At 42.5% G+C, this 13,718-nt stretch overlaps 2 protein-coding genes across 2 annotated transcripts; both read left to right on the top strand.

Annotated features, from left to right (window-relative positions):
• The first annotated feature begins 576 nt into the window (after positions 1–576).
• Positions 577–3,860, top strand: commd3 (COMM domain containing 3). Its single transcript, XM_063207357.1, has 8 exons — positions 577–1,010; positions 1,587–1,698; positions 1,802–1,865; positions 1,981–2,015; positions 2,560–2,620; positions 2,709–2,765; positions 2,869–2,931; positions 3,620–3,860. The coding sequence occupies exons 1-8, from the start codon at positions 875–877 to the stop codon at positions 3,677–3,679; spliced, it is 588 nt and encodes a 195-aa protein (XP_063063427.1). The 5' UTR covers positions 577–874; the 3' UTR covers positions 3,680–3,860.
• A 710-nt stretch (positions 3,861–4,570) lies between these two features.
• On the top strand, positions 4,571–12,520 carry bmi1a (bmi1 polycomb ring finger oncogene 1a). Its single transcript, XM_063207355.1, has 10 exons — positions 4,571–4,922; positions 7,748–7,887; positions 7,991–8,087; positions 8,681–8,736; positions 8,831–8,881; positions 9,049–9,154; positions 9,752–9,797; positions 10,052–10,150; positions 10,415–10,495; positions 11,017–12,520. Exons 2-10 carry the CDS (start codon positions 7,776–7,778, stop codon positions 11,461–11,463), a joined length of 1,095 nt encoding a protein of 364 aa, XP_063063425.1. The 5' UTR covers positions 4,571–4,922; positions 7,748–7,775; the 3' UTR covers positions 11,464–12,520.
• Positions 12,521–13,718: the final 1,198 nt, after the last annotated feature.

Here is a 13,718-nt window from a genome sequence, read left to right as displayed (position 1 = left end):
TTAATTAGCCTATAAAAGGTCCGCCAGTCCAGCCTTCGCTTATCTGTAATGCTTTCGCCATCGCAGTTGCTCCCTGTGATTCTACTTTTCAAACGTCTTCACTCCGCGCGACGCGCATTTCAGACACGCACAGATCACGAGGGAATCTCCGGTTCAATGAGATTTGATGTCCTACATGGTTTAAATGAGCTATATGAGCTAAATGGTGTATGGTACGTTAGAAGTATGAGTCTCTTGTGTGTGTCGGGTCAAAGCTCAGAATAGAAGACGAGGAACCAGAAAAGATTTTAAGGTCGTATTGCAGAATTGCACGGGCACTGCACTGCTCCGTTGCTAATCTAAAATCGTGGGTTTTCAAATATTAGTCTGCGTGATCTGATCTATCTCCTTTCAAACACTTCTCAAGTAGCCTACTGCGTAGAGCGACCTTGCCTTTTGGAATCGAGGTAAGTCAAGTGCATTTCTTCTATCCTGCAGCTCATTTTAGAGAGCATGCGCAACCATACCCAGTTTACCAGGGACGGCCAGTGTGAAGTATGAGCCCACCAAAATAAATGTAACTGTCATACGAAGCCGCTATGGGGCATGTAAACAACACACTCTTGTTTCTTGAATCTTATATGTGGCAGATTCTTCGACAAGGCTTCCAGTAATTCATCTTAACTGCTGAACATCTAACATAGCCGTGAACAGAAACGCACACGAAGGTGTAGGCTTTGCATAGAAGCCTATGTTATGTTATGCGGTAGCAGGGAAACGCATTTGCCAAGAGAGCTAGTGCCGAGTCCTACGTTGGAAAAAAATATAGTAAATTCCATTCACGGAGTCAGCTGATTCAACCACGTGACCTGCTGCTGCGAGTTGCAAACACAAAATGGAGTTATCCGACTCGGTACAAAAGGGTCTGCAATATCTCGCAGATCCAGTGCATTTCGATTTGAAAACCTTTACAACGTTTACCGATGCCGCTTTCCAGAGCCTCCTCTCCTCGCAGTCTGAATGTGGCTTGGGTAAGTGCTGCTACCGACCCTCTTTGTGTGGAGGGACTTCCGGTGCATATGCTACATGACATGTTGAGAGATGAGGTGTGAAAACTCCGGTCTCTGGCATACCCAGTGTCAGTTGACGTTACATTGTTGCTGGTACCGAACGTTTGGCACAGCAAAATGTTGCGGTCTGCGCGGATGTCAAGCCAAAGACACCCGTGGATGGTGGCACAGTCAGTCTACTAGCATGCATGCTAACGATTTGTATCACCTTACTCGTTTTACACCTTTATGGCCAATTTGTAAGCCAGCTAAGCGATACAGAGTGTGTAAAATCTAGTAGAATGGTAAAGATGTGTGTGTAGGCGGTCCCCGCTTCTGAAAATCTGAGCTGTGGTCAACCTAACAGCACCGCAACAAGCCCGAAAGATGGTTGTTAGCTACAGAACCACTACATTTGGAGGCTCCATCACACCCCCAGTGCCACATCTGGCAACGTTCATGCTTTACTCCTTTCAGTTTACCCAAATGATGTCGATAATTACGCAGTCATCCATAAGCACAAGATGAGTGAAAGATGTCATTATCTTTTTGTTGCAGACAATCCCCAACTGAAAAACATTGACCAAACCATTCTCAAACACTGCCACCTTGCCTGCACTACTTTCATACTTGAGAGTGTGAAGCAAAGCGCTGACAAATCGACAATAAGGTAGGTTACCCTGTAGCCTATGTATAAAGTAGTGCGCTGTTTGTCTTTCATATGGGAAATTAATTCATTTGATGAACGGTTCTTTCCTGTTTTGCGTTAACAGCTCGTGCCTAGAGGATGCCTCGTTTGACACTGAAAGGATAGACGTGTTTTACAGTTCATACCAGGTGACAAACTTGTCTCTGAGAAGGTTGTGCTTTGCATGACCATCCCAGTTACTTCATCACAAGCTATCATATGTTTCCATAAAACTTGATCTAATTTGTATTAATTCGTTTGCAGAATCATAAAAGGATTCTGGAAAGCCTTTTGGAAAGGTACGTTTATTCTCAGTTTGTTCATTTTCTGAACTGACGTCATTTTACCTAAGGGATGCTACTGAAAGCCCCGTTAATGGAATGTCATTATAACGGCCATGTAGGCTATTGGGTAAAGGCCAAGTCATGAGTAACCTAGGCATACTAAACAAGAATTGTCTAATCTATGGCAGAATTCATACACTTTCCCCAAGCCATCGACACAATGTTGTGATAAGGTGCAACCAAACTTCCATTGGGAGTTAAGACAATCTTTGGTGCAACGACTGTTAAGCTCTACAGAATATAGAAAGACGCATGCAAAGGGTACAGAGAAAGGAAATGTAACAGGGAAATGCCTCAAAGGGGCTTTAAAACGTAGCCTATCCTTATGGGTTTGTGGGTTCAATTGCCCGAGTTGGTGTTTATCTCCAATTCCACTTCACTAAGACTTGGTGACAACGGGAATGGACAAATGATGTACATTGAATTTTCTCCCTCTTCTGTTAACCTGGTTTGGCTTTCGAATGTGCTTTGTTAACTACATTTTGTATTTATTTTTCAGTATTGGTAGAAGTCCACCCCACATAACAGATGTCCTGTGGCGATTAGACTATTGCATCAAGGTATTGGGCCTATTCTAACTTATTTTGACTAATGCGTAAAGACGCACTTGTATTTATTTTCAAATAAATATTTTGTCTTGCTTTTCAGAACAGTCATGTCCACAAGGTCAACCAGCCATCGTATTTGATCTCCCTTCATGTTGAGGTATGTGTGTGTAGGTTAGACTATGATGTAGTCTATGTAATTGGAGTCAGAGTTTTCTTTCACGTTTCAGTTTCTAACAGGGCCCATGCTGTTTGACTTGTAGAATGATGACAGCGCAGGACCGTCGAAGGATGTCAACTTTAACTGTACAATGGAGCAACTTCAGGTTAGAAATAAGTAGGCTACTGCTGTAGAGTGCTGTAATAAAGATTTTATGTGTATCCTATCTGCTCACAATCCAATCAGTGCGTTCTCAGATTCTTAAATTCTTACCTTTTCCCCTTCATAGTAGTGGGAAACCGTGCGTAATGTTGGACCGTGTCTCTTGTTCACCAGATGTAAATTCCTCGTAAAAGCTGACTTATTTACTGTCCTTTCACTCGTTACAAGACCGACCAGGCACAAGTGACTAATTATGCCTTCATAAATCATTGATGTTGACCCGACAATCTCCAAAGATAGACCAAATTCTCGAACAACCCTCCAGAAAGTAGGCTACTTTTCACAGCAACGTCGCGGTGTGGCTTCTGTCGGGGACTCCAATTATCGGTGCTTTTACCCGGGATATTTTATAACTTTTACTGATTGTATTTTGTTCAGCTGTTTGTGAAGGGTTCACTGGAAAGTATGGTTAACGTGGAACGATTTATTGACAGGAACTCTCTGGTGACTAACGGTCAATGAAATCAAGCGAAAGCCTTAACTCCTGATCTCGCTGCTTAGAGATTTTGGTGCTAAACGTCACATGCCCAATATTACCTGTCACATGTGACCAAAAGTTTTAGTGGTAATGCAAATCATAGCCTACTTATTCTGACTACTTTCTTGTGTGTCAACCCTTGCTTTCCTTGCAGGATTTGGTGGGGAAGATGAAGGACGCTGCGAAAAGTTTGGAAAAAGCGACACAGTCATGATCACCACATTTGGCTTGGGAATATAGAAAATGAAGATAAGGTGTTTTTTTCACTTCGTACATTCATGTCGGATTGGACGGGGGCTCTACAACGTCTTTTGAATTTACATTCAGCAATTCGTGGCCTGTGTTTTAAACCATACATTTTGCTATTAAATCTTTACTTGAACATGGATACTCAACCGCCTTTGTCTTGTGAAATCTGTACAGTTCATCCTTAGGTCATCTGAATTAATATAGGCTCAGTCTTACACCCGACTGCTGAGGGCGTGCTGGATAAATGTCTTAATAAATAAATAAATAAATAAATGTAACTGATCAATTGTATGAACCACTGCACGTCCTCAGAGGTTGTTGGCGTTTTTGAAAAACTGTTGGCCTTACTATGCAAGCACTCTCGCACCATCTCATCACTGATATACCAGAGGTGACTGAACGATGCCGTCCACAGACTCGCTGAAGCCTTGTATCATAAAGGGCAAAGAGCAAGGCAGTCGATATCACCCACTCTACCGCGCTGACGCGCCCCCCTCAGCTTCTCTTGCGCATACCGGTCATCTGTCTTTGTTTTCCTATATGGTTATCCCCATAAACTTAAACTGTCTGAGTGATGATTGACATATATCTGTGAATAAAATGAAATGCCTCCACATTTCTAGCCCGATAAAATTACCCTCTTCAAAGAAAGTAATTGCATTTGATACAAAACGCACGCATGGCCGTTATCCAAAGCATAAATGTTTGCGTGGAATTTCTTTTCATATAAGTGTCAAAATAATTTCTGATGAATAAATCTGTAGAATTTGCCCATGCACATTACACCGACACATATTCCCAGGCCACCCTTAAGGAAAAGACCACGTGACGAGCGGGGCGGTCGAACTACAAGCCATTTTGGGGACGGTGTCAGTTTCCACTGAGCCATCAGCGCAGCATTTTTCAAACGGCAAATTTCAGACCGAACCTCTCACGGAACGTACTCTCCTACGCGTATTTGGACTAAGAAAGGACTTAATCAATCGGTACTCCAGACCATCCGCTATCACCAAGTGCAGACTAAGCTGGAAGAAAGCGGTTTTCATTACGAAAATGAGCTCCGGTCTGGCTTACCCTTATTGCAATTGACAGCGTCTGCAGCTCTTTTCAAGATGGCCGCTTGGCTCACATTCATTTTCTGCTGATCGACTTCTAACTTTCATTGTCTGAACACCTCCAGTTCTTGCGACCCTCACCGCAGCAAACAGGTATGTAGCATTCGTTATAGTCTCTCACCATCGGCGGTTTTCTGCCCTTCCACTCCCATATTTGTTCTGATTTATTAACGTTAAAGTGCTACGTGTGCTTGGATGCGAGGCTCAGTCTGGTGATCGCGTACCTACTACCAGTGTTCGTCTCAGTACGGTTTCAAATGTTTGTTCTGTACTCACGCATTTTCCAGCCGTAAAGTCAGTGGTTTGTGGCAAAGCGTTCTTCAGCAATTATCGATTATTTTTCTCTTTACGCACGGAGTTTGGCGTTTGTTTTACGCATTTGTGTTATTGATGGAACCTGGAGGTCCCCTCGAATTATGGTCGCAACTGGTCAGATGTTCTCGGTAGCAACCTTCTAAACAATATTGTGGTCAATCCTGTGTTGTATTATGGTATCATTTTATAGGTATATGACCTTTTGGGTGTTGTGAAATCTTAACCGTTAATGCCTTTGGCAAATGTTTACGCAAGACGATTTTATTAACTTAAGTTCATACTCTGTCCCTGCCGTGTGTAGACCAGGCAGATCCTTACGTTTCGGACAAGGTGGTATGAACTTTATTTTTTGGTTTGTAGTACACAAACACACAAATTCCAATAGCTATTGTCCATCTAACATCTACAGCATTGTACCCATCACCTCCACATCAACATTTTTTAAAATGAATCCATGCAGATTTACTTGTTTGTGTAAGGAGTCTGCTTTAGCCTACTCGTTCAGTGTAAACATCCAGTCGTCCAGTGTTTGTGCATTCCACACAATGCTTTTGTACTCCGTGTAATAGGCAAAGTCTTCCAACTTAAGGTTGCGTGACTATATTTACTGTTATGTTCACAAAATAAGTTGGGCTACTGCGCAGCAAGTGAGTGACAGCTGGGTTTCTCTGGGGTGAAGGTCGCTGCTGTGCTGTGGTACGGTGTGTAGAACTAGCCGATCAGACACAGTTGCATTTTGTTAGTTATCTTGCTCCTTAGGTCCTGAGACGTTTACTTTATTGGTTTTTTTAATCTACATGCGCAAGATGCGTTCTGGGAATGGTTTCCACGTGATCTAGTTTAGTTGGACTTATAACCTTGTGCCAGAAACATGCGAATGAATAAAGGGGGCCATGCCGCGGCTGTGTTGTTCATTATTTATGAGTTTGAAGGACTGTTGCTTTTGACTTTGAAACATGATGGATACCGGTGACTTGCACCCTCCTTTACCCGAAAGGCCGAACCGACAAGTCCTCTTCATGAAAAGGGTTTTAAAAAGTCAAGGTCATTTCTACTTTCCTTGTGACTATGGTCGGTGTTTATTGGCGATGCCTGCGCTCACCCTTGGGGTGGCCTTGGTTAGATAGGCTATCTGCTGTCTAATTTTACAAAAATGAAACATCCTGCTTTACTGTTGGGTTCTAATGTTTTGTGTTGCCTGACACTGTTACGGCAGATATGTTACATGGTTGTCTTGTTGGTATGGATGGCAATTGTCCTTCTTGAAATTGGTCCTGTTTCAAGTGGCCCTGTGATTGATCCTCGTCCAGGCGTTATATTTTCTCATTCAATTCCCTGTAACTCGCGTGTGTGACATTAGACAGTCGCACAGCATCTTTCATTTAACTTGTATAGGCTAAAAAGGGGGTATGCTCAGCTGTCCCTTCTATCTGCGTAAAAAGCATGCAGTGAAGGGGAGCACAAAGGCTCTAGTGTTTTGTTGATGACCCAAAACGTATCTCGGTGTTGTAAAGTAATATTTTGAGTAATGTGTAGAGCAAACGGCAACACCTGCTTAACATTCCAGTTGTTGCATTACTAGTCCGAAGCGGCCTTTGAACGACAGCTTGAAGCTGCCCCATCATTTCACGCTGTGATGCAATCCAGCAGTGTAACCTACGACGGGGATGCACGATTAGTCAGTGTTAAGTGTCGCATATTGGACCCATTTTTAGATGCAAGAATGTCTGATCTGTCACGAACAGCATCGTGTTCCACATGTGTTCTACTCTGCGCGCGAGGCTTTGAGTCAAGGCTGAGAACCACGTAGCCTCATAGTGGTGGTTCCCCGTTGACTAATGTCCAAATAAACAAAAGGCGTGCTGTGGATTTTTTTATGGTCAGCTGGTACATTCCTTCCAAAAAATAATAATCAGGAAGTCGCTTAAGTTATTGCCTTCGCACGCGGTGTTTATTGCGCTTTGCACCATCAAATCGCAATTTCAGTTTCTTCACCAGTCGCATCTTTCATGGGTTTTTGAGCGCCTTAATTTACCCAACATTGGCATCACGCCAACTGGCACTACCCAAGTTGCTATAGAAACGGCAAGAGTTTCCATGTGCTTCCCTTTTTTTATCAACAAAATTAAGGTATCCCCCATAAACGGACCCCCGAAACAACCCCTCTGTGGTCGGTACATTGTTGCTTTAGCAGGCTTGCTTCTGCTTTTGTGGAGCATTCGCTGCTCCCTGCGCTTGGTCAGTCCGCGATGCGAGGAATCCCTCAGTCGCTGTAAATCATGACGTTTAAGTCGGCCTGGATTGAAGAGCTTGACATCGCCTTGGAAACCTAATGTTTAACCCCGGTTGGGTGATAAGACTGGTGGTTACAAGAAATGTAACCGGCCAAGCCATGTTAAACCGTGACACTCGACTGGCTATCCTTTCATCCAAGCGTGTTTCTCGAAGTTTCACCAGTGATGTGTCATCAAAAACACGAACCATTTTACTGTGTAGCCTATGTCTGGTAGTAGCGGTTGTGAAGCACAGCTAGTGCTTCAACCTCAACAAATTGGTTGTGAAATTGCCAGCATTTCTCAGTACAGTCTCCCTTTCTCTTGCAGGCAAGGGATTTTCTAAGGATATGTAAACATGCATCGGACTACAAGAATCAAGATTACCGAGCTCAACCCCCATCTGATGTGTGTGCTGTGTGGTGGATACTTCATAGATGCAACAACAATCATTGAATGCTTGCACTCTTGTAAGTGACCCATTCTGCAGATCATCATCAAAATCATTGGCTATGTATGATATTTGGTTGAAATTGGGTGTAAAAATTCACGTCTTTGTCATTCCTTTTCCAGTTTGTAAAATGTGCATCGTCCGTTACTTGGAAACCAGCAAGTACTGTCCAATCTGTGATGTCCAGGTCCATAAAACAAAGCCTCTCCTCAATATTAGGTAGGTGAAGGGCACCTCTTTAAATACAGCAGTAGGCCCCTATCTACTGAATGCATTAAACTTTGCTTTTGTTGTTTCAATTCTGTCATCTAAGTTAAAGACTATCTTCTACGCGAGGCTTTCTGTGTGCAGAGCTTTGAGCTAAGTTTCATTCCACAGAAGCATGCTGATTTTTTTCTTTAAGTTGCCTTCTAAACCTGCTCCTTGAGGAGGATGTGCAGTTATTTCTAACTGCCTTGCATGTGGCAGCTATGTAAACAATGGGCTGCTTCAGTGCATTTGCTATTAATTCTGACATTTGGAAACTATGTTTCTGGATTCAAATCTGACAGGTTGAAATAACTGGTTAGATGAAGCTTGACTAATAAAAAGTCATGCGGTGCCTCTCTCTGCATAGTTCAGCAGGTTAATTTGCCCGTTGTTGCGTTGATCCTCTCCTTATCCAATATTGTGCAGTTGACAACTGGCCTCCATTTTTGGATATCGAAAAACGTTGGAGCTCTGAGTGTCAAGCTCAAAGAAGTCCATTACTCATTTGGACCTAAGAAACTTCTCAATCTGAAGTTGCTCACTTGGCTTGTGCTTTCATTTAGGTCTGACAAAACGCTGCAAGACATTGTGTACAAGTTGGTGCCTGGCCTCTTCAAAAGTAAGATTTTATTATTTAGTCCACCACCCTCATCCTTTCTTTCAATAACAGTGATGGTATTGTGAGGCTCATATGTTTTTTTTCTCCTTTGCAGATGAGATGAAGCGAAGGAGAGATTTCTATGCTGATCACCCCTCAGTAGATGGTAAATGGCTCAAAATGAAAAAACATAAGCATGACATAACACATGAAAAAAGACATATTTTTGTACCTTTTCGAAGTCAGGCATGTACGGTGTTGTGTGGAACATTTTGGCCTTTTCATACCAGTGATCTGTGTCCTTTAATATGTCTGTATTTTTTTGTTAAATAGCCACGAATGGGTCAAATGAGGAGCGCGGCGAGGTCGCGGACGAGGACAAGAGAATAATCACAGATGACGAGATCATTAGTCTCTCGATCGAGTTCTTCAACCCCAAGTGCGTGTTATTATGTGTCTATGCATCGTTTATTAGTATTGGATATTATGAGTGAGGCTATCTTACGATTGTTTACAGACTAATCTAGTCCCGGACTATTATTATTGTGTGTGTGTGTGTGTGTGTGTGTGTGTGTGTGTGTGTGTGTGTGTGTGTGTGTGTGTGTGTGTGTGTGTGTGTGTGTGTGTGTGTGCGCGCGCACTTTCTCATGTGAACCCATGAAAATTGGTACCCTTTTGGCAGGCTCCAGAGCCGATATGTGAATGTGAGAATATGTATGTGTATCTGAAAGCACTTTGAGTCAACTGTGATATTGTACTATATGAATACATGTTATTGCTGTTGTGATGTGAGACCTGTGTTGCATCATGCTGTGCTGCTGTGTGTTTGCTTGCAAGATGCAATGCTGTAATTATTAACAAGGGTATGAATTAAATATGATGTTGTGTATAGACCACTGTCTTCTATTTTATTGTCTATATTCCCTGAAGCTGGCTGACAGTAAAATGAGACTGAAGTATCAGGTGCTAGTTACTATTAGACACTTATGTGGTGTAACAAGTGTCATATGTTGTATTTTTTTTCTTACATTTTCAGGGCCAAAATAATTGGCGGTGGTGAAGACAGAGCTTCTAAAGAGGAGGTATGAGTGATATAGCAGACTTTAATAGCAGGCCTGGGACAATGCCATGTTTGACTGTAATTATGTTGGAAAAACTGTTCTCTCAAGGGACACACTGCTACACTGAGAGAATTACTGTTTGAAGACGTAATATTTCAGAGAACAAGACACTGTCTGATTAACAGTTAACATTGTTAGGGTTTTTTGAGTTTTGGGTGTTTGCAGTTATTCTGTGTGTCTATTTAAACCAAGTGAAACCTTTTCTCTATGCGCAGGTGAATAATAAACGATATCTGCAGTGTCCCGCTGCCATGACCGTTATGCATCTGAGGAAGTTTTTGAGAAGTAAGATGGACATACCGTGTTCTTTTCAGGTGAGTAGTTGGTGATTTGAAGGCCAAGGTTGGGAAGTGATGTGTGAACATAAAATCAGCTGTTCTCTGTGCGTTAATGAAGGGTGGATTTGAAAAAAGTTTGAACGTTTTGAAACGGGTCAAGAGTTTTCTCTCCACTGGAGCTTTCACACTCCAAAAAAGTCCAACTTCCTCCACTAAAACTTTTTTTCAAAACTAAAATGACCTGGGTGATTGAGGACTTTCACAGACAAGTTTTAAAACCAATGTTCTGTCTTCCTGTAGGTTGAAGTAATGTATGAAGATGAGCCCCTAAAAGATTATTACACATTAATGGATATTGCCTACATCTATACTTGGAGGAGGGTAAGTGGATGTTTTTCGCCCTGTTGGACCAATACATTGAAATGCTGTATTAAAAATCCTGTAAGATGATTACCGTTAGTAGCATGATGGTAATGCTGTACAGGAAAGTTGAAGTTTGTCTACAAAAGGTGTGTAACTCTTATTGTAGTTTGACAGTTTTTATTCATCCAAGTTCTTCTTCAGATTGTTCTCCATTTTATTTGCCATAACCACACATCCACTGTGTTATTAATTCAACTCTCAAGTATTCAATTAACACTGCAAAATGTACCTTTTGAAATGTGTAAGTTAGTTAATGAGAGGATTCCCTAAGTAGTGTTGCCACCAGTCTGTTTTTTTCATATTCTCCCTATTTTAAATGGTCTGACCTAGAGGGGAAAAATATGCTCTGGACACTAAATGAAGGATGTCATTGCATACCAGCAACAATGTCGATTGAGTTTGACATGTCCAGGTGTTTTGCCAGACAGAGGTGGCAACCATATCCGTAACTAACTTGTGGCCCTCCTGTCTCGCCTCAGAATGGGCCTCTGCCTCTGCAGTACCGGGTTCGGCCCAGCTGTAAGAAGATGAAGATTGCCCACCCTTCAGACGGGCCCAACAGTGCCGCCCGCTCAGAGAGCGACTCTGCCAGCGATAAGGCCAGCAGCCCAGCTGGTGGTGCAGGAGGCCCGTCCACCTCCTCACCACTCTCCAGCCCCACGACCGCCCCTGGAGGAGCTGGAGCTGGAGCCGGGGGTAGCAACCCCAGCCTGAGCTCAGGCCCTGGGCCGAGTAATGCTGCTGCTGCCCCTGCCGCCCCTGGTGCTGCACCACCACCACCGCCACCCGCCCACACTGCCTTCCCCCACATGCCCAAAAACCTCAACGGCTCATCCCTGACCTGCCCCCCGCCCAGTCGACAGTATTCCTTCGGGAACAAAGTGCGGAAAGGCCCCCTAAACGGCTCGTCTACGTCATCAGGATGATCGAACTCACCAAATCACAAACTCTCCTCCCTCACCAACACATCAGCTTCACCCAGCCATAACCAGGCCTTCTGGCTGCAAGTCCTTCACCATGCCACCGTAGCTCCATTTTTAGACGTTTTCGTTTTAATCGTTTTTATTTTCTTTTTGATTGTCATTTATACACGCCTATGTAATATTTGTTTGTTGAACATGGAGTGTGCGAGACATTTCAGTGGGGAATGTTGCTGGATTTGTTTAGTTTCTGATGTTGGAGTGCAGATGCAGACTTTAGGCCCTGTTTTAGGGTTATCGGTCAAGCATTAGATTGCTGGAGTAAAGCTGTACTCGAAGCAGGAAGACTGGGAGAATCGTTTCTTTACACAAACGACTGAAGAATAATCTTTTTTTATATATATTTTTACTTTTTTCTGTCTTGATTTTTTTCCTTCCTGAAGTTGAAAATCAAAATGTTACCTGCCTGTACCAACCAAGTGTGTATTTCAATGTCCATTTTTAATAAGCATGAGACACTTAGCATAGGCTGCATTTGAATTTAGTTTGCCTATTTAAACATTCCAGATTTATTTAGCCTGCATTTAAAAAAAAAAGAAATCGTGTCAAATGCCACTTATGCTTGAGGTTTCTAAGTTCACAAAAGTAGGTTCCTGGCAAGGGCCTCCATTCACAAGTTGTTGAGAGCGAGCCTGAAAGTTGCAGTGTTGGACAATTTAAAAAGGGTTGTGCTCTTGTCAGTTGCTTTACTTTTCAGCAGAGTGACCTTTCTCACTTGTAAAATAAAACGGACGGAAGTTCAGTTTCGAAGAGGTCAACCTTAGCAACCATGTATATAGTTATATGCATATTTAATAAGCATTGACATCTAATGTTCAAAGTTTATGGACGTTTGCAGCAGATTTCTGTGTCGCTATGACGGTCGGATATCTTTTTCTCTTCATTTGGCTGTTTTTGATGTCTTCAGTGTTCAGCATTTGTATCAGTAAGTCGTATGAACAACTGTTGTATTGTGACTGTTCCACAGTATAAAACATCTAAATAAATCATTTAACGCTTTGACAACGTGTCTTGTTTTCTTTTCGTGTCATTAATCACTTGTCAAAGGATGGTAATTATTTTTTTTCTCCTGTCACTGGCAGCGCATCTGAAAAACACATCGTGCTCCTTGAAGAATACATGATGTTATCACAGAATGATAAAAAGTAGCGAAGCCGGGGTGGTGAAAAGTTAAAGTGTTCTGTGAGCATTGGACGCTTCAAAGACGGCCCAATAATGTGCATATTAGCGTTACCCATTGATTTATGTTTTAAGCGTATGCGGGACATCCAGTCAGCCAGTGGAAATCTGCCCTCCCTGTATGAACTTTGAATCACCCGCTCATATGTTTGCGTTGAAAACAACAGTGCGCACCATCGGGGTGATCTATGCATTGGCTTGTCACAAACGGTTTAACCAAACAGTTGTCTGTTGCCTGAGGGATTGTGATAAACATAAGGCGTAATGTAAGTGTTGCAATCTACTGGAAGCACGACCAACTCCAGTGTTTAAGTGCGCGTGGCAAAATGTAAAAGTAAGGAAGTAATCCTAAAAAAAATTAAAGTTGAATCGAGTATCAACATCATATTTCAGACGGAGAACACGAGGTCTCTGTGTAAGTGAATAAAAACACAGCCACGGATCCTTGCTGTGGTGGATGATTTGACATTTTTACTGTTTCTCTCTCCACTCGGCTGCGCGTTTCTCTCGTTTCAAATTCAGCCGATATCACCAATATTTCTCTCGTAGGATAATCCTACACTTAGTTTGGGTTCAGTACGAGACATTATCGCGCCCACGGACGCAGCTTATATAGATCTGACCCACTTCAGAGAAGTAACATGCTTAATACGCAGCCTTAAATGTCTAAATTTAATATGTCATGCAAGGGCTCTCATCCTACACTCATCTCCTAAAGGTGGATTATTCTAAATATAACAGTCTACAGCAGTGACAGCCATCCATTTATAAACATGAGTCATGCGCGTTATCATCATGCTCGCATAGTTGCCGTCTGGTACTGTGGCATTTGGAGCTTTGAAGACTTCATCTCTTCTTGGTGGCACACTGGTGGAATGGTCTATCACATATACAGGATGATGTGCAATGCAATACAGAGTTTATTTAAAACAGGAGTAAGAGCAGTATGCCAATCCTAAATTCACACTTTAAGAAATGGGCCTAGTTTATATTTATTTTAAACGAACTAGGCCTATGCAACA

Source organism: Engraulis encrasicolus, chromosome 9 (assembly GCF_034702125.1).
Source record: "Engraulis encrasicolus isolate BLACKSEA-1 chromosome 9, IST_EnEncr_1.0, whole genome shotgun sequence".
In the NCBI taxonomy this organism is placed as follows: Eukaryota; Metazoa; Chordata; class Actinopteri; order Clupeiformes; family Engraulidae; genus Engraulis; species Engraulis encrasicolus.
This window is presented reverse-complemented; position numbering and strand designations above follow the sequence as displayed.